This window comes from Hyperolius riggenbachi, chromosome 4, assembly GCF_040937935.1.
Source record: "Hyperolius riggenbachi isolate aHypRig1 chromosome 4, aHypRig1.pri, whole genome shotgun sequence".
Lineage (NCBI taxonomy): Eukaryota > Metazoa > Chordata > Amphibia > Anura > Hyperoliidae > Hyperolius > Hyperolius riggenbachi.
Window position 1 is genome coordinate 490,727,260 of NC_090649.1, and position 24,375 is coordinate 490,751,634.

At 47.7% G+C, this 24,375-nt stretch overlaps 1 protein-coding gene across 1 annotated transcript in view; it reads left to right on the forward strand.

The window, feature by feature from the left end:
• PRKCE (protein kinase C epsilon) overlaps window positions 1-24,375 on the forward strand; it is a 484,799-nt gene that overhangs the window by 443,532 nt on the left and 16,892 nt on the right. Inside the window, 1 exon segment of the mRNA XM_068233034.1 lies at window positions 15,293-15,439. Coding sequence (XP_068089135.1) covers window positions 15,293-15,439 — 147 coding nt within the window.

Below are 24,375 nucleotides of genomic sequence, written 5' to 3' on the forward strand. Positions count from 1 at the left end.
TCTAAAGCTAAAACCATGCCATGACAGTTTTGCCGAGGGGGGTGGGCGGAGTTTGACGTATAATTATTTATATGGGGAGCAGGTGAGTAACCCTGACACTTGCCAATTATTGCATAACCAAAACAGAGCATTACATGTTTTATATTTATAACCAAAGGACTTTTTAACTTTAAAATTCCATGTGATTTTTTTTTTTTTTTTTGCACAAATCGCTATTTTTCTGCGTTGCCGATGACTTACATTAAACACGATTGCACACAAAAAGTAGAGAACTGCTGTGCGATTCTAAACCACAGAATCAAGAAGAAAAAATGCAACGCCGTTGAAATACATTAGATGAGCGACGAACTCAATTTCACAAAAACGCACGGAAATTCTTATACATTCGAACAGCCTCTGAGCTCGAAGGTTTTTGTTCTTTCCTTTGTGTTTTGACACTTACCTGGAGGACTGTTTTGGGTTTTTGGAGGCTCTCTTTTGCGTAATCCTTGTCATCACTATAAGTAATGTGTTTTGTGTTATGTTTTTTCATAGTGTATTTATGCCTGGTACAATAGTTGTTTTGTAATGTAAGCCCTGTAGAATTAGGAACCCTACCCTGCAAAGCTCGCAGAAGAATGCCAGCGCTGTGCCAGTTTGTCTTTCTGACATGAGATTGCGTAATCCGCTTTCCAAATATTACCAACCGAATCCCAGCAGTTTATAAATAAAATTCAGACGCAAGCGAATGCGATCCTGCTGGGACAAGAAAGGTGTGCGGGGAACAGGCGAATAGAGATGTACGGAACACACAAACAACAGGATTACTTCTGAAATATGACTCAAAGCCTCTGAATATGTACGACACCCGGGGTTTGATAGGCTGCCAATGTAATCTTCCTGTACAATTCTAGGCAAATTTTAACTCACCTTAAAGGGAACTAAGCACACAAAAACAAAATGTCAATTACACCTTTTGTGTGATAGATTTTTATTGCTCTACGAAGGTAACTTCAAAAGTTCTAAGGAGTTAAAGGGAAGGTCCAAGCAAAATAGAAAAATGAGTTTCACTTACCTGGGGCTTCTACCAGCCCCCTGCAGCCATCCTGTGCCCTCGTAGTCACTCACTGCTGCTCCAGTCCCCCTCCACCAGCTAGTTCTGCTTCTACCAGCCCCATGCAGCCATCCTGTGCCCTCGTAGTCACTCACTGCTGCTCCAGTCCCCCGCCACCAGCTAGTTCTGCTTCTACCAGCCCCATGCAGCCATCCTGTGCCCTCGTAGTCACTCACTGCTGCTCCAGTCCCCCGCCACCAGCTAGTTCTGCTTCTACCAGCCCCATGCAGCCATCCTGTGCCCTCGTAGTCGCTCACTGCTGCTCCAGTCCCCCGCTGCCAGCTAGTTCTGCTTCTACCAGCCCCATGCAGCCATCCTGTGCCCTCGTAGTCACTCACTGCTGCTCCAGTCCCCCGCCGCCAGCTAGTTCTGCTTCTACCAGCCCCATGCAGCCATCCTGTGCCCTCGTAGTCACTCACTGCTGCTCCAGTCCCCCGCCACCAGCTAGTTCTGCTTCTACCAGCCCCATGCAGCCATCCTGTGCTCTCCTAGTCACTCACTGCTGCTCCAGTCCCCCGCCACCAGCTAGTTCTGCTTCTACCAGCCCCATGCAGCCATCCTGTGCCCTCGTAGTCACTCACTGCTGCTCCAGTCCCCTGCCACCAGCTAGTTCTGCTTCTACCAGCCCCATGCAGCCATCCTGTGCCCTCGTAGTCACTCACTGCTGCTCCAGTCCCCCTCCACCAGCTAGTTCTGCTTCTACCAGCCCCATGCAGCCATCCTGTGCTCTCCTAGTCACTCACTGCTGCTCCAGTCCCCCGCCACCAGCTAGTTCTGCTTCTACCAGCCCCCTGCAGCCATCCTGTGCCCTCGTAGTCACTCACTGCTGCTCCAGTCCCCCTCCGCCAGCTAGTTCTGCTTCTACCAGCCCCATGCAGCCATCCTGTGCCCTCGCAGTCACTCACTGCTGCTCCAGTCCCCCGCCACCAGCTAGTTCTGCTTCTACCAGCCCCATGCAGCCATCCTGTGCCCTCGTAGTCACTCACTGCTGCTCCAGTCCCCCTCCGCCAGCTAGTTCTGCTTCTACCAGCCCCATGCAGCCATTCTGTGCCCTCGTAGTCACTCACTGCTGCTCCAGTCCCCCTCCGCCAGCTAGTTCTGCTTCTACCAGCCCCATGCAGCCATCCTGTGCCCTCGTAGTCACTCACTGCTGCCCTGGTCCCCCGCCGCCAGCTAGTTCTGCTTCTACCAGCCCCCTGCAGCCATCCTGTGCCCTCGCAGTCACTCACTGCTGCTCCAGTCCCCCTCCGCCAGCTAGTTCTGCTTCTACCAGCCCCCTGCAGCCATCCTGTGCCCTCGTAGTCACTCACTGCTGCTCCAGTCCCCTGCCACCAGCTAGTTCTGCATCTACCAGCCCCATGCAGCCATCCTGTGCCCTCGTAGTCACTCACTGCTGCTCCGGTCCCCCGCCACCAGCTAGTTCTGCTTCTACCAGCCCCATGCAGCCATCCTGTGCCCTCGTAGTCACTCGCTGCTGCTCCAGTCCCCAGCCACCAGCTAGTTCTGCATCTACCAGCCCCATGCAGCCATCCTGTGCCCTAGTAGTCACTCACTGCTGCTCCAGTCCCCCGCTGGCAGCATGCCGACCTCAGAGTTTTTTACGCAATAAACCACTAACGCGTAAAAAATGTATGTGTTAATGTTCCTGCACTAGCGGGAATGCGTAAAAATGTACGCAAGGCGGCCCCCGACCTCAGAGGTTGGCAAGCTGCCAGCGGGGGACTGGAGCAGCAGTGAGTGACTACCAGGGCTGTGGAGTCGGAGTCATGGAGTCGGGAAATTTTGGGTGCCTGGAGTCGGAGTCGGGAAAAAATGCACCGACTCCTAATGAATTTGTAACTGTAATTAAAATAGAAAATATGATAAAATGTTCTATTTCTCAGATAATAGTCATTAAAATAATGTATATATACAGTATATATACAGTAATAGCTGTGCTTAGTCCACAAAAATGAAATAAACCAGTCAAAATTAGTTACTTGTGCTGCTTCAATAAAGCAGTCCCCGTATTTTTAAGGTCAGATATACATATCTGATTGTGACTGTATGTATGATGTGTACACAGGAATCTCTTATATATACTAAATAACATCTATGCTGTAAGAATAAAGCCTGATGTGTAGCTGTGTCACTAATAGAGATGGTCAACGAGATGGAAATAATTCTGCATTGATGCTGATTTATGCAAATGTATGCACTCCCTTTGCTGATGAAATCAAATAATGTGATATGTTATTAAAATTTGGTTTGGTGACTACAAATTAAAGGGTAACTGAGACGGATGAAAAGTAAAGTTTTATACATACCTGGGGCTTCCTCCAGCCCCCTTCAGGCTAATCAGTCCCTCGCTGTCCTCCACCACCCGGATCTTCTGCTATGAGTCCTGGTAATTCAGCCAGTCAGCGCTGTCCGGCCGCATGCCGCTCCCACAGCCAGGAACATTCTGCACCTGCGCAATAGTGCTGCACAGGTGTAGTATGCTCCTGGCGGCGGAGTGTGTGCATGCGCACTATGCCTGACTGGCTCAAGTACCTGGACTTATAGCAGAAGATCCAGGTGGTGGAGGAGGACAACGAGGGACTGATTAGCCTGAAGGGGGCTGGAGGTTACCCCAGGTATGTATAAAACTTTAATTTCATCTGTCTCAGGTTTACTTTGTTACACAGTAGTACTATACTCTACATATGCACTCCCCACAGAGCAGCAGGGAATCCACTGAGAATGCTGTCCACATTGAACACAGAGGTGTTGTCTGTTTACAATCTCCTTATTCCCCTGCAGAGTACCTGCACATCATTCTTACATGTACCCACACTTACATTGCCTAGGGCCTGATAGATGTTCTTTGTTCCGGTTTGTACCTTTTACAAGTACTCTTACCAAGGACTAGTTTTAGTCTAAAGGGAATAAATATAGTAGTCTACATATCCTCACTTCAGTTGTCTTGTAAAATTCCTAAGCGTTGGCAGTTAAGAGACGAATTTCGTGTTACATACTTTTAATCAACAAAATTGTAATATGCAAATTAGAGGAGTCGGAGTCGGTGGAATCCTAAACTGAGGAGTCGGAGTCGGTGGATTTTTGGACCGACTCCACAGCCCTGGTGACTACAAGGGCACAGGATGGCTGCATGGGGCTGGTAGAAGCAGAGCTAGCTGGTGGCGGGGGACTGGAGCAGCAGTGAGTGACTACGAGGGCACAGGATGGCTGCAGGGGGTTGGTAGAAGCAGAACTAGCTGGTGGCGGGGGACTGGAGCAGCAGTGAGTGACTACGAGGGCACAGGATGGCTGCATGGGGCTGGCAGAAGCAGAACTAGCTGGTGGCGGGGGACTGGACCAGCAGTGAGTGACTACGAGGGCACAGGATGACTGCATGGGGCTGGTAGAAGCAGAACTAGCTGGTGGCGGGGGACTGGAGCAGCAGTGAGTGACTACGAGGGCACAGGATGGCTGCATGGGGCTGGTAGAAGCAGAACTAGCTGGCAGCGGGGACCAGAGGATTAGTGAGTGGCTGCGAGGGCACAGGATGGCTGCAGGGGGCTGGTAGAAGCAGAACTAGCTGGTGGCGGGGGACTGGAGCAGCAGTGAGTGACTATGAGGGCACAGGATGGCTGCAGGGGGCTGGTAGAAGCAGAACTAGCTGGTGGAGGGGGACTGGGGCAGCAGTGAGTGACTACGAGGGCACAGGATGGCTGCAGGGGGCTGGTAGAAGCAGAACTAGCTGCCAGCGGGGGACTGGAGCAGCAGTGAGTGACTACGAGGGCACAGGATGGCTGCATGGGGCTGGTAGAAGCAGAACTAGCTGGTGGCGGGGGACTGGAGCAGCAGTGAGTGACTACGAGGGCACAGGATGGCTGCATGGGGCTGGTAGAAGCAGAACTAGCTGGTGGCGGGGGACTGGAGCAGCAGTGAGTGACTACGAGGGCACAGGATGGCTGCATGGGGCTGGTAGAAGCAGAACTAGCTGGCAGCGGGGACCAGAGGATTAGTGAGTGGCTGCGAGGGCACAGGATGGCTGCAGGGGGCTGGTAGAAGCAGAACTAGCTGGTGGCGGGGGACTGGAGCAGCAGTGAGTGACTGAGGGCACAGGATGGCTGCAGGGGGCTGGTAGAAGCAGAACTAGCTGGTGGAGGGGGACTGGGGCAGCAGTGAGTGACTACGAGGGCACAGGATGGCTGCAGGGGGCTGGTAGAAGCAGAACTAGCTGCCAGCGGGGGACTGGAGCAGCAGTGAGTGACTACGAGGGCACAGGATGGCTGCATGGGGCTGGTAGAAGCAGAACTAGCTGGTGGCGGGGGACTGGAGCAGCAGTGAGTGACTACGAGGGCACAGGATGGCTGCATGGGGCTGGTAGAAGCAGAACTAGCTGGTGGCGGGGGACTGGAGCAGCAGTGAGTGACTACGAGGGCACAGGATGGCTGCATGGGGCTGCTAGAAGCAAAACTAGCTGGTGGCGGGGGCCTGGAGCAGCAGTGAGTGACTATGAGGGCACAGGATGGCTGCAGGGGGCTAGTAGAAGCAGAACTAGCTGGTGGCGGGGGACTGGAGCAGCAGTGACTACGAGGGCACAGGATGGCTGCATGGGGCTGGTAGAAGCAAAACTAGCTGGTGGCGGGGGCCTGGAGCAGCAGTGAGTGACTATGAGGGCACAGGATGGCTGCAGGGGGCTGGTAGAAGCAGAACTAGCTGGTGGAGGGGGACTGGAGCAGCAGTGAGTGACTATGAGGGCACAGGATGGCTGCAGGGGGCTGGTAGAAGCAGAACTAGCTGGCGGCGGGGGACTGGAGCAGCAGTGAGTGACTACGAGGGCACAGGATGGGTGCAGGGGGCTGGTAGAAGCAGAACTAGCTGGTGGCGGGGGACTGGAGCAGCAGTGAGTGACTACGAGGGCACAGGATGGCTGCAGGGGGCTGGTAGAAGCCCCAGGTAAGTGAAACTCATTTTTTTATTTTGCTTGGACCTTCCCTTTAAAGGAGGTTCCTGTACACTTAAAAGTACACATAATCCACCGACTCCAGCCAAATGTTTCAATAATTGACACTGATTATGCAGAAGTTAATTGTTGAAGTGCCTGGCTGAAGGTGTGTATTGTTTAACCCCCCCTGGCGGTATGAAAAATTCCGCCAGGGGGAAGCGCAGCAGTTTTTTTTTATTTATTTATTTTTTAAATCATGTAGCGAGCCCTTCGGCGATCTCCGATCAGGAAATCCCGTTCAAAGAATGGGATTTCCTGGAGGGCTTCCCCGTCGCCATGGCGACGGGGCGGGATGACGTCACCGGCGTCAGCGACGTCGGGACGTCATTGGGAGTCCCGATCCACCTCTCGGCGCTGCCTGGCATTGATTGGCCAGGCAGCGCACGGGTTCTAAGGGGGGGGGGGCGCACGCCGCACCGGATAGCGGCGATCGGACGCGGGGCGGTGGCGATCGGGGTGCTGGCGCAGCTAGCAAAGTGCTAGCTGCGTCCAGCAAAAAAAAAAATCATGTAAATCGGCCCAGCAGGGCCTGAGCGGCACCCTCCGGCGGCTTACCCCGTGTCACACACGGGGTTACCGCTAAGGAGGTTAAAAAAGGTCTAGGTAAGGATAATTACACAGCCGTGTAAGTGAATGATAAATGGTGTTGTGGGCCCCTCTCCTGTTTAGGGATGGCTGTGTGATGGTCTCTTCTTTTGCACCAGTTTCCTGGCAACAGTAATGGTAATGTAACAGAAGGCTTCTCCTACTTAAAGAGGAACTCCAGTGAAAATAATGTAATAAAAAAGGTGCTTCATTTTTACAATAATTATGTATACATTATTTAGTCAGTGTTTGCCCATTGTAAAATCTTTCCTCCCCCTGATTTACATTCTGATATTTATCACATGGTGACATTTTTACTGCTGGCAGGTGATGTAGCTGCTGCTTGCTGTTTTGGCAGTTGGAAACAGCTGTAAACAGCTATTTCCCACAATGCAACAGGGTTCACAGACAGGAAACTGCCAAGAGCACGTCCTCAGAATTTCTTTGTGGGAGGGGTTTCACCACAATATCAGCTATACAGCGCCCCCTGGTTGTCTGTTTGAGAAAAGGAATCGATTTCTCCTGTAAAATGAGGTATCAACTACTGATTGGGATGAAGTTCAGTTCTTGGGCGGAGTTTCTCTTTAAAGAAAACCTGTACTGAAAATAAAAGTCAAAATAAGCACACACAAGTCATACTTACCTTCCATGTAGTCTACTCCTCAGTGTCTTTCTCCTGTCCCGCGTCCTATTTGTTCACTATGATCAAGGGAATTTTCCGTCCTCCATTTTGAAAATAGCCATTACCCCATAACAGCTTTCTGGTCAGCACACAGTTAAACTGTAACATCGCCCACTTGAGCCATAGAGAAACATGGACATTACCTGGTACATCAGTTGTCCTCTCAGCTATAACTGACAGCAACTGATATTTTACTGACAGCAACTGATATATTTCAGATCTGACAAAATATTGTCAGAACTGGATGGGATTATTGTCAGAAGAAAATGGTGAGCTTCTGAGAGGAACTGATGGCAAGGTAACTCTGTAATGTTCACTTGAAGTTACCTCATGTGTTTATTTTAAATATTTTTACTCAGTACAGGTTCTCTTTAAGCTGCGTACCCATCTGGCGATTTTCCCAACGACCGGTGATTTTCAAACGACGTCGCAAGGTGGGTACCGGAGCACGATCGCGAACGACGCCTAGCATGGGGCCGATGATGACGGACCGACATGGCGGAACGGATCTTTGAGATCCCTTAAGGCACTGCACAAAGTACCGCGATCACGGTAGTCTCGCTCGCGCCGGCGTGTAAGTCGCTTGACACTGCGCTTTAACCCGCCAACAGGAAGAGACGACGCTGACCACAGTCATCAAGGGGGCGTCGCGGGAGCCGTCGGGAAATGAGTACGACGCTTTATAATAACTCTAGCTGTCACATGCAGCCACACAGGAAGAGGGACCTTGAGCGGTGTCTTAAAAAGGAAACCTGGACTTACCTGGGGCTTCCTCCAGCCCACTGTAGCCCGCGAGGCCCCAGGCATCCTACTGGCCCCATCCGCGTCCATGCTGACGGCTCCGGTAATGCGCAGACTTCAGATAGTCGCGCATGCTCGCCCCCGCTGCGTACCCGTCGCGTCATCACGCCGGCTGCCGTAGGAGTCCTGTATATGCGCTGGTTTGGTTCTCTTACGCAGGCTGGCGTGATGGGTACGCAGCGAGAGTGAACACGCACAACTTCACCTGAAGTCGGTGCATTATCGGAGCTGCCAGCAAAGCTGCAGAGGGGCCAGGGGGATACCGAGGACCCTGCGGGCTACGGAGGGCTGGAGGAAGCCCCAGGTAAGTCCAGTTTTCTTTTTTAAGACACCGCTGAAGGTCCCTTTAAAGTGGACCAGAACTTAGAACTTCCTCTTTGCTATAAAAAATAAGCAACAGTATAATAATCTTTAAAGAAAAAAAATCCTTGTTACAGTTTATAGAGCTCCTACTGAGATTCTGCAGAGTGGTTACTTCCTGGGAGCACAGAAAGGGTTAATCTCCTATGTTTATATATTAGTGTGATGTCACAGAAAAAAAGACAAAGCAGCAGAGAGCAGCGAGCTGCAGTAGAGTAGCACAAAGTGGACTCGTCATTTGAGGGTGTAATGCCTGCTACAGACGGTGCAATTTTCCCATCAGATCTATAATAACCAGCATGTTCTATCTGCTACCAATCGAGATCGGGATTGATTTTGTGCAGTACTGATCTGAAAATCGATCCCATTCCCAATAAGGAGCAGATTGGACATGCCAGAAATGATTGATTCGTCCTGTTGATTTAGTGCTTTTCCTCTCCTGTCCACATTTACAGGAACTTTCTGCAGAAGATGTCAGTGTTAAATACATAATAATAATATGGTAGGACATTAGACTATGACTACGGTAGGATTAAAGTGTGAGCTCCTCTGAGGGCAGTCAGTGACATGACTATGTACTCTGTAATGTGCTGCAGAAGATGTCAGTGCTATATAAATACATAATAATAATATGGTAGGACATTAGACTATGACTATGGTAGGATTAGATTGTGAGCTCCTCTGAGGACAGTCAGTGACATGACTATGTACTCTGTAATGTGCTGCAGAAGATGTCAGTGCTATGTAAATACATAATAATAATACGGTAGGACATTAGACTATGGCTATGGTAGGATTAGAGTGTGAGCTCCTCTGAGGACAGTCAGCGACATGACTAGGTACTCTGTAATGTGCTGCAGGAGATGTCAGTGCTATATAAATACATAATAATACAATGGTAGGACATTAGACTATGACTATGGTAGGATTAGATTGTGAGCTCCTCTGAGGACAGTCAGTGACATGACTATGTACTCTGTAATGTGCTGCAGAAGATGTCAGTGCTATGTAAATACATAATAATAATACGGTAGGACATTAGACTATGGCTATGGTAGGATTAGAGTGTGAGCTCCTCTGAGGACAGTCAGCGACATGACTAGGTACTCTGTAATGTGCTGCAGGAGATGTCAGTGCTATATAAATACATAATAATAATATGGTAGGACATTAGACTATGATTATGGTAGGATTAGATTGTGAGCTCCTCTGAGGACAGTCAGTGGCATGACTATGTACTCTGTAATGTGCTGCAGAAGATGTCACTGCTATATAAATACATAATAATAATATGGTAGGATATTATACTATGACTATGGTAGGATTAGAGTCTGAGCTCCTCTGAGGACAGTCAGTGACATGACTATGTACTCTGTAATGTGCTGCAGGAGATGTCAGTGCTATATAAATACATAATAATAATATGGTAGGACATTATACTATGACTATGGTAGGATTAGAGTGTGAGCTCCTCTGAGGACAGTCAGTGACGTGACAATGTACTCTGTAATGTGCTGCAGGAGATGTCACTGCTATATAAATACATAATAATAATATGGTAGGACATTAGGCTATGACTATGGTAGGATTAGAGTGTGAGCTCCTCTGAGGACAGTCAGTGACATGACTATGTACTCTGTAATGTGCTGCAGAAGATGTCAGTGCTATATAAATACATAATAATAATATGGTAGGACATTAGGCTATGACTATGGTAGGATTAGAGTGTGAGCTCCTCTGAGGACAGTCAGTGACATGACTATGTACTCTGTAAAGTGCTGTGATAAATGTCAGTGCTATATAAATACATAATAATAATATGGTAGGACATTAGACTATGACTATGGTAGGATTAGAGTGTGAGCTCCTCTGAGGACAGTCAGTGACATGACTATGTACTCTGTACAGTGCTGCAGAAGATGGCAGCGCTATATAAATGTGAAATAATAACTGCTTTATCACAAAGTTCAAGGTTCTTTACTGATGGATGCAGTTGGATAGTGAATCTGCACACATTAATAACTGTATAGAGAAGTTAATTGAAGTGATGCAGCATGAATGTCTGGGAGTTCAGTGTCTCCTCATTATTAATAGCGCTGCTGGTGACGCTGTGATCTCAGTCACATAGGCCAGCAGTGTTGTTCTCTTGTACAGGAAAGGCAGCGGAAACAAGGCGGCGTCTGTGCAGTTTACTGGAGAATGCGAACAGGGGATTAGTCTTGGAACACTTGATTTCCTTGCATTGTACTGGCAGACTTTGCTTTTCATTCTTACGTACTTCAGGCTGAAACAGGTCCTCAAAATCGCTGTTTCACATTCACCGTTTTCTCTTCTTTATACTTTTTATCCATTTATTTTTACCTGTCTCGTATTTACTGCTCATTCTTCATTTTCTTATTTTTCCTCCCAAATATTTCACATCTGTCACATCCGTATCACATATCTGTAATCTTCCTGATCGGTGTCATCTGCAATCCATTCTATTCCCTTGCTGTTTCTGCTCAGATTCAGACCTGATGTGCAAGTAACAGATGCAGGACTCACAGATGTGAGAGTAATCTCGATTTTCCATCGAGTGATTAAAGTGGGATAAAACTCTGACATATCATTCAATAATAATGTGTTTTCCTGCTTTTTATTACCCATTCAGTTATCAAATTTGATTTCGTGCACAAGTAATATTGTCTGTCTACAAATTAAAAATTCCCAAAGTACAGTTTATCTGCTCTGAAAGCTGCTATTTGCATTTTACTGCATAGCTGCTGTATTTATATATTAAAATCTATCCAGGGATCACTTCTCAGCTCTTTCTGCCTCTAAGTTCAGTACAATTCAGTTTTCGGCAGCTTACTAATGTTTACTAATTGTATCTGGCATAGGAATGTAAACAAAATATAATGTTATCACCTCTTCTGATGCAACCAGACCCACTGAAGCGAGGAGCACCAGCGCAGGGGGAGGGGGTTTAAGCATGGCCGGATTTCTGGCAAGGCCACATAGGCCATGGCCTAGGGCACCAGATAAACAAAGGGCGGCCTGCAGACAGTGGGCATTATTTGCAGGGCATTATTTGCAAGTGTCCAAACAAATGAAAGGGGTCAGGATAACTGCACTATTAGTACCAGCTGGCATCTGCCTGTGCTGTGCTACAGGCAGCTGCAGTCCGTTAACCAAACGTTTGTGAACAGTGTGTGACTAGCAAAAAGCCAGACCTTGTCTAATGACATAGCAGCAGCTGCAGGCAGTTACAGAAGGCCGGGTCTCACGCACTTGGTGTGGGGGATAAAAGGACCAGGGGCAGCACCAGCAAATAGGACAGAATACAGAAGGCAGCCTCTCACACACAGTACCCATTTCTTAATTATTGATTGGCCAGCGCTGTTACCCTGGAGACAGCAGTGGGTACAGGACTCACTTTTACGTGTTGCTGACCCCACCCAATGTCCAATTGTGAGCCACTTTTGACAATGTGTGTGTGGTGGATGGCTTCCACCACGCCCATCACCTGTAGGTCGCTTGATTGACCAGTTCCCCGTGTGACATGATTGATTCACTTCATGTTGCCATGGAGACCTCGGCACTAGCCCCAATAGTGGACACCATCGGCCCAAACATTTTTGGATTGATGTGTGTGGAGAGAGGTGGTAGGATACGGTTTCGGTTGGGGCGGCTGGTAATAGTCGGCCTTGGGCGGTAAGAAGTACAAATCTGGCCCTGGGTTTAAGGTGAGGTGCCACCAGGGGCATTAGGATTCGGCACCACCGGGGGTGGGCTAGGGTTAGGCATGGGTAGTGTAGGGTTCTATGTGAGAGTAGGGTTAGGTTTAGCTATAGTAAAATACCTGTAACAATTACTAATATTTTTTCTAATGAAAATGAACACTTTACATAGTAGACTATCGGTAAATTTACAGATGTTCTGCTATCGGCACTGTTTCTGCGCCCGATTTCCCATGGCTCACGAGTTTCACCTTCCCATAAATACTCAATAAGAATAAATAGTATACACACAACCAGCTTATTGTAAGAAAAACTACTAACAAACATTAAACTCTCTTCACTTACTCCAGTCGCAGCTTCCCATCGCCTGTACAGCCGTCACATAAATGTCAAAAATGTAGAATTTTTTAATATATTCTTTGCGTTCCAGGAAATTGAATCAAAACAAAAATAACATCTCACCAATGCAAACTGGAAAGTCAGCCTATTCAATCAACTGGCACCTGGCAGTAATTTTAACATGTTCCATTAAAATGCAAAAGCGATCTGACAATAAAAGATAATGGATTGCCAATAAATGAGTCACATGATGTCGGTATCTGCGCTGGTGTGGGAACTTTATATACTGTTAATGTTATTACGCTCTATCACGTAGTACAAATACGGCCTCTTTCGTTTTACCTATTCGCGGTTTGGTGTTTAGTTAGAAGTACCGTAATAGCTTTCAGCATTTTTCTCTGGGTTAAAAGGTACCGACTTTATTTTTTTAAGATAACTGCAGTTATGAATCTTTTGTTGCAGAAGTTTGATGGAATAATTAGTTTTGTTTAATTATGATGATTAATGTCATACTGAACACATGGCGGTTAATGCATACGTTAATGCCTGCGGTCTTATATATGAATGAAAAATGTGTTATGTTTGGCAGTGCTGTGTGCTTTGCTTTGTTCACTAATATGTAAGTACCTGGATAATTGGTAGAGGGCTGTGGAATCAAACCATTTAGGGGAAAGCTTATCCTCAACTTGTCCCAGGAAAGCTTATCCTCAACTTGTCCCGACTCTCTCATTGCTCAGCTGATATGCCCCTCCCAGACAGTCTTAGCTAATGGATAGCTGCTCAGAGTTCACACCCTGTTCTATGTACATTATCCGTACAATCCGCACGGAATGACTTGTTTCTGGTGGTAGCACAAATGATATGGGAGGACATCAGTATCATTACATAACATCTATTTTTGTTTTCCTGCAGTTAAAATGTTCTGATGTTTGTGTTTATTATTATTATGTGTTATAGTTTGTGTTCTCAAAAATGTGATTGCATAATACGGAGGTGGTAAACCGCAAAAGCCACAGTAACGATAGACAGACGACATGCAGCAAGTGCAAGAGACAATAGGGGAGAGAACACTGCACTTAAAGGGAAACTTAAGCCAGGAATAAAAAAATCAGTTTTACTTGCTTGGGGCTTCTACCAGCCCCCTGCAGCCGTTCCAAGCCCTCGCAGTCACTTACGGAGCCTCCTGTCCCCTGCCACCAGCTAGTTTCGTTTTCACTGACAGGGAGTCGGCAGGCTTTCTGTGCCTGCGCAGGCCTGGCCACGCATATCCTTCTTCATGTTCCCGTCCTCAATAGCGTCCTGCACAGGCGCAGGTTTCTATTGCGGGCGGGAAAGCGAAGCAAATTGTGTAGTCTGGCCTGTCAGCTAAAATTAAACTAGCTGGCAGCTCCATTAGTGACTGCGAGGGCTTGGAACGGCTGGAGGGGGCTGGTAGAAGCCCCAGGAAAGTAAAACTGATTTTTTTATTCCTTGCTTAAGGGTCCCTTTAAACGTTTTCAATCTAAAAGGAGGTGATGGAACTAGGGCTGAGAATTCCTGTGTCGGATTCTGATGTAATTAGAACTTGGTTAGTGACTGAAGGGAAGGGCCTAGTTAAAAGTGACTAGAAAGCCAAAAATCTACACCGCATGTACTGTGCTTTCTTAAAAGTGCCCACTTCCTGCACTTGGCCCCTCCCCCTAGGTGGGGCTAAGCATCAGAAGTGGGCGTACAGAGGGTCTCAGGCATATAGTTAAACAAGAAACCCCAGCAAGTCATTATAACTTATCATTGGATTCCAGCGGTTCTGGAGGTGTGGCTAGCTTTCAGGGACAACAAAGAGATCATTTGCATATTCAGCAGTGATGCATCATAGGAGACATCATAGGCTCACTCCAACCTGAATTATCGCAAATACCTTCTGTTTAAAGGATACCTGAACTGACATGTGACATGATGAGATAGACATGGGTATGTACAGTGCCTAGCACACAAATAACTAGGCTGTATTCCTTTTTTTCTTTCTCTGCCTGAAAGTTAAATATCAGGTATGTAAGTGGCTGACTCAGTCCTGACTCAGATAGGAAGTGACTACAGTGTGACCCTCAGGGCCCTTTTCCACTTGCAGTCGCTAGCGTTCACGCTGAACGCTAGCGATTGCTGAATCGCAATTACCGGCGATTCCCCGACGTTCACGGCCGCGATTTTGCTATGCTATGCACTGCATAGCAAAATCACTGCAAATATCGCTCCGCCGCGCGTTCGCGTTCCCGTAAAAAGCGAATCGCGGTAGTGGAAATGACCTACCGCGATTCCTATGTTAAAAAGCAAACCGTAGCGATTGTAAAATCGCTAGCGGTTTGCGTTTTTGCGATTCAGCCAGCGCAAACGCGCTGGTGGAAAAGGGCCCTCACTGTAAACCCTGTCTATCTCATCATGTCACATGTCACTTTGGGTATCCTTTAAGAAGGCAAACTTTTGTTTTGCAAATCTAAATTAGAACATTGGTTTGCATGTTGAATCTGAGAGGTTGACTCTTCCTGCTAACCATGTTTTACATGACACTAAATTAATTGTTGGGTGTTTTTTAACCTAACCCTCTTTTTCTTTTTTCTTTTTTTTACCTCTTTCACGATCCACTTTCAGTATCCGCTCTTTGGAAGAAGTTTCTTCTACATTTATTTATTACAGTATGTTACGGGTGTTTGCCTGACATATCTCTATCTTGTTCTGACTGAATAACATTTTTATTTCTGCAGTTCATGACCAAGAACCCCAACAAGCGGCTAGGATGTGTGCCGGCCCAGGGGCTGGAGGAGGCCATTAAACAACACCCGTTTTTCAAGGAAATCGACTGGGTAAATCTAGAACAGCGGAAGATCAAACCTCCATTCAAACCCAGGATTGTAAGTAGAACCGTCGTGTGGTGCAGTGCATGCTGGGAGTGCGAGCCACACCTCCTGTTATGTGATTGGCTGTGGTGACGCTGCTACTTCTGCAGCCTTTCAGGCCTTGCTAACATAACTCACGTCCAAGATGTATGTTTTATGGACACCATCCTGTCCCCCTTCTCTGTCCAACACTAAGAAGGTCCTTAGAATCCCACACTTAGGCCCTATTTACATCTAAAATCGAAATCTCTGACGTAAGCGGGTTTTGAGATTTTTGCGCACTTTTTTAGCGCTTACCTGCGCGCTGTGATTTTTTTATAAGGCGCTTTTCTAAGCACTTTAGCTGAGCGATTCAGTTTTTTCACTTCCTAACGTCAGTCAGGAAGTGAACTTTTTTTACACGGAAATTAATAAATACAATGTGTTTATTCATGAAATCGCTATACAAAGCGTTTATTCAAGTGCTTTGCCATTTCCCTATAACTTCCATTGAGTCAAATCACCACAAAAATAGTACAGGCAGCTCTTTGGTGAACGGATCACAATCGAACCGCTCAGATGTGAACACTCTGAATGGACTTTGTGGCTCCTCCCTACAGCATGCTCCTATGGCTCCTCCCCACAGCTGCATCGGCTACCGGTTGTCTTGGACATCTTTAAAAGGACAACTGTAGCTAGAGGGCTATGGAGCCTGCCATATTTATTTCCTTTTAAGCAATACCAGTTGCCTGGCAGCCCTGCTGGTCCTCTGCCTCTAAAACATTTACCCATAGCCCCTGAACAAGCATGCAGCAGATCAGGTGTTTCTGACTTGATTGTCAGATCTGACAAGATTAGCTGCATGCTTGTTTTTGGTGTGATTCAGACACTACTGCAGCCAAACAGATCAGTAGGACAGCCAGGAAACGTGTGTTGTTTAAAAGGAAATAAATATGGCAGCCTCCATATCCCTCTTGTTACAGTTGTCCACGAAGGATTACTGGCAGTGATTTGAATTGGTAGATGGGCCCTGACTCTCATAGAACCACCCACATTAAAGTCCACAACTCCTGACTCAAAAGCCCCCCCTGCCTTTAATTTTGGGGTAGGTTGTAATAATAACCACACCCACACCATTTAGCCAATTATAACACTTTGTTGTAGAGGGTGCTGTGATTGGAAAACTGTTCCCTATGAGATTTCCCGCTGGGTCACCTGGAATAGACTAGTGCTTAAAGAGAACCCGAGGTGGCCTTGTATTACGTAAGTGGGGCACAGAGGCTGGTTGGTCACACGAACACCAGCCTCTGTTGCCCCATCGTGTGTGTCAAAGACCCCCCTGCTCGCCGCTAAACTCCCCGCAGTGCTGGCGACACGCAGCGCGTCGCCAGCACAATGTTTACTCTAGCGCTGTCTGTCAGCGCCGCTCCCACGCCTCCTCCGCATCGCCGCTACCCGCCCTCGTCCCTTCCCTCCAATCAGCGGGAGGGAAGGGACGAGGGCGGGTAGCGGCGATGCGGAGGAGGCGGCGGAGCGGTGCTGACAGACAGCGCTAGAGTAAACATTGTGCTGGCGACACGCTGCGTGTCGCCAGCACTGCGGGGGTATAGCGGCGAGCAGGGGGGTCTTTGACACACACGATGGGGCAACAGAGGCTGTTGTTAGTGTGACCAACCAGCCTCTGTGCCCCACTTACGTAATACAAGGCCACCTCGGGTTCTCTTTAAAGAGGTCACCGCCTGTGATACATACAAAGCAAACCTGAAAGCGAAAATAAACGTATGATATAATGAATTGTATGTGTTGTACAGATAAGAAATAGAACACTAGTAGCAAAGAAAAAAATCTCATGCTGTATTCCAGTACAGGAAGAGTTAAAAAACTTGAGTTGCTATCTATGCAAAAGAGCTTCTCTGAGCTATTCACAGTCACAGAAAGGAACACAGTCCTGTTTTCTAAATAGCTTAACCTCTTCAGGACCACGGTATTAAACCCCCCCTAGTGACCAGGCCAATTAGACCACTGCAGCCGTACAACTCAGCACACAAGTGATTCTCTCCCCCCAAACCCCCCCCCCCCCCCCCCCCACCACCACCACCCCTTTCTGATATCTGCTGTTATCGCTCCCCACATGTTTATTTTTTTTTATAAATATCTAATTGTTTATTTTTTAAATAAATTTTACTATTTATTCAATTATTTTTCCCCAGCCCTCCCTCCCTCCCCCCACCAGCTAATCAGGGTAATCGGCTGTCATAGGCATCAGCCTATGACAGCGGATCGCTTCCCTGCTGCTCAGGGGGACAGCCGTGTCACAGAGCTGTCCCCAGTAGATCGCGGCGCTGTACAGTGTAAAAAGACGGCGGTTTCGCCGTCTAACAGTCTCCTAGCGGCACAAGGTAAAGGGGGAAGAGGCGCCCAGAGCAGATAAAATACATTAAAAACAAATAAAATTAAAAAAGTGAGGTGGCTTACCTCAATGAAGACAAATTCACATTTTAATAGAATTTTATTGCACTGGCAACGCATTTCGTGGGTGCATAACCACTTCCTCAGGCCAAATAGCAGTGCCTAATAGTGCTTGTAGCCACAAATAAGGCGCCTCTATCTAGCGGCGATCGCCACTGGGAGACTGATAGCAGAGCGCATTCATGTGGAGATGTGCGCGATCTCCTGCAAAACCCCGCCCCAGGACTTCATACCATTTGGCGTGGAGTGCTCCTGGGGCTGCGGCCGCTTTCACGGCAAAGGGTTAAACAGCCAAGAAACAGTGAGAGGCAGCTCGGTAGAAGGTTTTACTGCAGGAAAGTTCAAAGGGTCATTCGATCTGCTTTGTTTTATAGCTGAAAACACAGTGTGGTTTCTGAACTGCAACTGTGACAGCATGATGCAATATTATACATAAAGCTACATAACTAAATAATACAAATATGAGACTCATTACTTTGCTGCTAGTGTTTTTATTAATCATCCGTACTCCACACACGGTTCATTATATCATAAGTTTATTTTTGCTTCCGTGTCACTTAAAGAATGTAAATCAGGGAGAGGAACGATTTCACAATGGGCAAACACTGACTAAATCATTTATGAATGAGTATAAGCAATCGTATTTATTAAGTTATGATTAGTAAAATGTCTTTTTAAATTGCGGGAACAGGGCTGGTTCTCTCATGAAGCAAGGTGAAACCTTTGCATCAGTTGCAGAGATTGCAGGAACAGCATTTTTGTAACCGCATGCAGTCAGAGTAGGAGGAGAAGCAAGAGGTGAGCGAGGTGAAGAGGTCATCATTGGGGAAAAGCAGCTTGTTGTGCTGTGTGAGGAGTCTGACAGTAAGTGAGCAGGGGGGAGGCAGGAGAGCAGCATTGGGGAAAAGCAGCTTGTTGTGCTGTGTGAGGAGTCTGACAGTGAGTGAGGAGGGGGGAGGCAGGAGTGCAGCATTGGGGAAAAGCAGCTTGTTGTGCTGTGTGAGGAGTCTGACAGTGAGTGAGCAGGGGGGAGGCAGGAGAGCAGCATTGGGGCAAAGCAGCTTGTTGTGCTGTGTGAGGAGTCTGGCAGTGAGTGATAAAGGGGGAGGCAGGAGAGCATCATTGGGGAAAAGCAGCTTGTTGTGCTGTGTGAGGAGTCTGACAGTGAGTGAGCAGGGGGGAGGCAGGAGAGCAGCATTGGGGAAAAGCAGCTTGTTGTGCTGTGTGAGGAGTCTGACAGTGAGTGAGGAGGGGGGAGGCAGGAGTGCAGCATTGGGGAAAAGCAGCTTGTTGTGCTGTGTGAGGAGTCTGGCAGTGCGTGAGGAGGGGGGAGGCAGGAGATCATCATTGGGGAAAAGCAGCTTGTTGTGCTGTGTGAGGAGTCTGACAGTGAGTGAGCAGGGGGGAGGCAGGAGAGCAGCATTGGGGCAAAGCAGCTTGTTGTGCTGTGTGAGGAGTCTGGCAGTGAGTGATGAGGGGGAGGCAGGAGAGCATCATTGGGGAAAAGCAGCTTGTTGTGCTGTGTGAGGAGTCTGACAGTGAGTGAGCAGGGGGGAGGCAGGAGAGCAGCATTGGGGAAAAGCAGCTTGTTGTGCTGTGTGAGGAGTCTGGCAGTGCGTGAGGAGGGGGGAGGCAGGAGATCATCATTGGGGAAAAGCAGCTTGTTGTGCTGTGTGAGGAGTCTGGCAGTGCGTGAGGAGGGGGGTGGCAGGAGAGCAGCATTGGGGAAAAGCAGCTTGTTGTGCTGTGTGAGGAGTCTGGCAGTGCGTGAGGAGGGGGGAGGCAGGAGATCATCATTGGGGAAAAGCAGCTTGTTGTGCTGTGTGAGGAGTTTGACAGTGAGTGAGGGGAGGCAGGAGAGCAGCATTGGGGAAAAGCAGCTTGTTGTGCTGTGTGAGGAGTCTGGCAGTGAGTGAGGAGGCAACAGTGTTTCATGTGACTTGCACAGCAGAAGGGAGGAGGTGGCTGTGTTGTCCTGATTGAGGAGGGTGGTGCATCCTTATCCTCACAAGTTTGCCTCAGGCAGGAAAAAGTCTAGAACCAGCTCTATGCGGGAACCATGTGAATGTTAAGAGAGCCAGCAGCATATGGGACCCACCTGGCTCTTCGAGCATTTATCCAGGTAGTAATTATATTTTACGGTATATTTATGTTAATGTATGTACACAGAGGCACCCTGGCAGGGCAAGACTTCTAAAAAATGTGCGTATTATGATTATTATGTTTCTAACATCCATGATTCCATAGTATGATGCCTACAATGATTTTGCTATATGACATCATCGTATTTTCCTGTTCCTGTAGAGATTGTATGATTGGGTGCATTCTTCCAATTTTTTTTCATGCAATTTAGTGCAGCTGTTTGTATTTCATGGAAGGATTTCAAAACACAGCTTTATCAGGAAAGGGTTGGGACCCACTAGGGCAAATTTGGCAGCGTTTTGCGATCGCCGGCATTTTCCGAAAACGATTTGCCAATAAAAGTGAGTGGGGGGCACTAGTGGGATTGCGATTCGGTTTAATCGCAATCGCAGGAAATGCAGCATTTTGAGCGCATTCGCTCTCAATGCTGTGTAAAGTAGCGCTTTTAAAAACGATTTTGCAGCAATTTGAGGGGTAAGCGATTACACATTTAAATAGTTATTAATACTTACTGGGTGTCCCCATGTCAGTCTTCTGTGAGTAGCCCCACCCTCTGGCAGAAAAGTTCATAGGTGCTTCTCTGATTGGTCCTAGAAAAGCACCAATGACCTCTTCCTTTAGGGGGCGGGGCTACGGACGGAAGTTGGACACCTGGTAAGTATAATAAAGTTTAAAAAAAAAATACACAAATCGCTAATAGGGTAGTGCTGCAATTCCTAGTTGGTCACAGCCCTAATGCTAGTATATTTAGCACGTTTGCCCCCTTTACAAGATCTCCCCACATGGGGGCAGTGCTGTGTTGCTCATTGCCAGCTTACCTCTCTATTAGGGCCCTTTTCCACTAGCAATCGCTAGCGTTTGCGATTCAGCAATGTCCTAATTTTTCCCGGCGATTGCGATTTTTCAATGCACTGCATAGCAAAATCGCAGCAAAAAACGCTCCGCGCCGCGATCGCACTTTAGTAAAAAACGAATCGCTGTAGTGAAAATTGCCTACCACGATTCCTATGTTGTGTAGCAAACCCTAGCAATTTTAAAATCACTAGGGATTTGCGATTTTGCGATTCAGCATCGCAATCGTGGAAAAGGGCCCTTAGTGGCTGGGGTATTGCTTGCAGCCACAGATCTAGGTATAGGAAGGGGTTATAAATCCTCCCCCTTCACTCTGGCCCCTCCCCCTCGCTAGTCTAAAGGTTAAACTTAGTGACAGAGGTATTTTGAGGTTTCTGTTGTTCGGTTATTGACCTCTTCTGACTTCTTGCGTTGATAAAAGCACAATGCGTTGCTTTGGGAATGTCTTGTTTTGTTGCTGTACGCAACATATTTCTGCTTTTTCCTAGCTAATCTCTGTGTGAGCGTCTGATTGGCGCAGTGACTGGCACATGATGTAATAATTGCACTATTATGCCCTTAATCCTCTTGATTATTGTAAAGGTAGATGTTTTCTTTTCCACTCGACTTTGTAAACAGTGTGAGGCCGGAGCTTGGCAGGTTAGCAGGCATAGCCCGGGATGGTTTTGGCGGTACGCCTTCTAAATAATTAATGTTCTTTTTAATTGCAGTTTGCTTATGACAGATTGAATTGCTAAAGAACAATTTGTATGTCACTGAGCTCTGCGGCGTATATATACATTCTTCCGCCATCTCCTGTGTTGTACTTTTTCATCTCTTGCAGCCTTCTCTCTTCTTCTCTTTTTATGCAGCTGTACACACACTAGATATTACAGCAGCCTTCCTTAACCTCTTGAGGCCCGTAGGCTTACACCCTCCAAGTGACCAGCTATTTTTTTACAATTTAGGCCACTGCAGCTTTAAGCGCTCCCTGCAGGGCCGTACAACTTAGCACACAATTGATTCCCCCCCCCCCCTTTTTTTTTTTGCCCACCAACAGAGCTTTCTGTTGGTGGGCCCTGATCACTCCCAGGATGTTTATTTTTTTATTAAAAACAAAATTTCACAATAAATATTACTAGGTTTTTTTTCCTATCTGCATCCCCTGCCAGCCAATCACAGCAATTCGACTGTCCCCAGTATAGCACTGCCTTAGATCACAGCGCCGTACGTGTAAATAGATGGCGGTTTCACCATCTAACAGTCTCCTAGCCGCGATCGCCGCTGGGAGACAGCAGAGATGCACGCACCAATGCGCGCGCAATCTCCTGCAAATCCCCAGGACGTGACGTCAATTGGCGTTAGGCGGCAGGGCTGTGGAGTCGGTACAAAAATCTTCCGACTCCTCAGTTTATGAAACCACCAACTCCGTCTCTGGGTACCCAAAATGGCTCAGACTCCGACGCCTCGACTCCGACTCCTTAGTCTAATACTTACCAGGGCTGTGGATTTTGTACAAAATCATCCGACCCCGACTTCGACTCCTCAGTTAATGAAATCACTGACTCCGACTCCGGGTGTCCAAAATTACTCCGACTCCTCGACTCCGACTCCACAGCCCTGTTAGGTGGTCCTGGGGCTGCGCCAGGTTCACGCAAATCGGCGTGATGCGGTCGTTAGATGGTTAAAAGGACACCCGAGGTGAAAATAAACTAATGAAATAAACAATTATATCTATCCTCTTTCTCCTAAAAATAACGTTTTAATATATTTCACGGTTTTATTTTATATTTCAATGTACTTTTTAAGTTTTGACTGTTTTATTGTTTTTACTGAATTCTTTGTGCACCAGACAGTGGCGCATACTCAGGTGACAAACTGCCATCCAGTTGGATAACCGTGTCACCTGATGAACCTGACTGGAAGCCAGCGGATGACTGCTCACTGGTTTCTACAGTGGATGGGTGGTGCCAGCTCTGCTATTCTATATGCAGGCCTCTGATATTTAAAGGTGCCGTGGGCCACATCTATAAGTTATACATTTGGTGTTTGGGGGCCAGTGAAAAGCCTCAGCGGGCCGCATTCGGCCCATGGGCCTTAGTATGAGGACCACTGCTGTAGATGATATAGTATTTTTTAGGACTGCATGTTGAAGATTATTGATGTTGTGGTGGAGCTTTGTCTTACATTTCTTAAGACTTACACACGTCTAAACGATCTGCCCAACTATCATCTAAACTTGGTCTGTTGGATGATAAGTTGGTGTACGGCAGGCAAACAACAAGACGACCAACTGGTAACAGGTGGTTTGCCAGATCCAACTGGCGGATCAACCTGCTTAACTATCATGCAGGTTGGAACGTGTGTACAAGTCTTTTGAACAACTTTGTTGTTTTTGAATGTGGACAGTTTGTTGCTCCACTTGCACCTAAGCTGACTGTATAGGTGGTTGGCGTGTGTGTACGCATTTGTCGTGTGAACAGCTTGTTGTGCAGTTGGTTGTGCATTACGTTGGATATTTCTATGAGCCTTTTACGCACTTCCTGGACTAAGGCCAAGGTGGCCCCCTGTCTGAGGCATCATTCCTTACTTTGTAAAGTTCTGATCTCCCTCCACCTTCTCCATTGCTCTAATTCACGTTCTCCACACTATATTCATTTACTGGGCTATAAAACCTGAATCTCAGGATATAATCTGCAAATAAAGCCTGGAAGTTACTGAACAGCTGGCATCAGGAGCGAGACGCAGACAATTGCAGTAAAACTTGGACAGCAGGGCGTTTACCTCGATGGCTGACAATGGGGGCTGATTTTATACAAACAGCAAAGAGAACTATTGTCCATAGCAACCGCATTCCTAGCGGTATTCCATAACCGAAATATGATTAGCTGGCGTGGGCTCATTCTCTCTTCCATTCTTTATTACAGAATCCTCTATAATAATATGCAAGTGTCTCTGCGTCCCTGTGCCTGACTTCCTGTGTGTGTGTGTGTGTGTGTGTGTGTGTCCGTGCAGGCAGGGACGCAGAGACTGTAGAGTGGAGGGAGGACGGGGCCAGAAGGGACGGGCATGTGCGCAAGCGGCGGGCGCGGAGTACAGACAAACATGCTTTCCATGCTAGGTTTTCCCTATGAACAGGGCAAGCGCTACCATAGAGGCAATTGACCCTCGAGTGCTCCCCGGGACCCCTGAAAAGTTTAGGGTGCTCCCCGGGACCCCTGAAAAGTTTAGGGTGCTCCCCGGGACCCCTGAAAAGTTTAGGGGGCTCCCCGGGACCCCTGAAAAGTTTAGGGGGCTCCCCGGGACCCCTGAAAAGTTTAGGGGGCTCCCCGGGACCCCTGAAAAGTTTAGGGGGCTCCCCGGGACCCCTGAAAAGATTAGGGGGCTCCCCGGTACCCCTGAAAAGTTTAGGGGGCTCCCCGGGACCCCTGAAAAGATTAGGGTGCTCCCTGGTACCCCTGAAAAGTTTTGGGCAGCAAAGCAACATGCCTGTCCCGGTGGGCTCCCTTAGTCCGTGCGCTCTCGCCTCT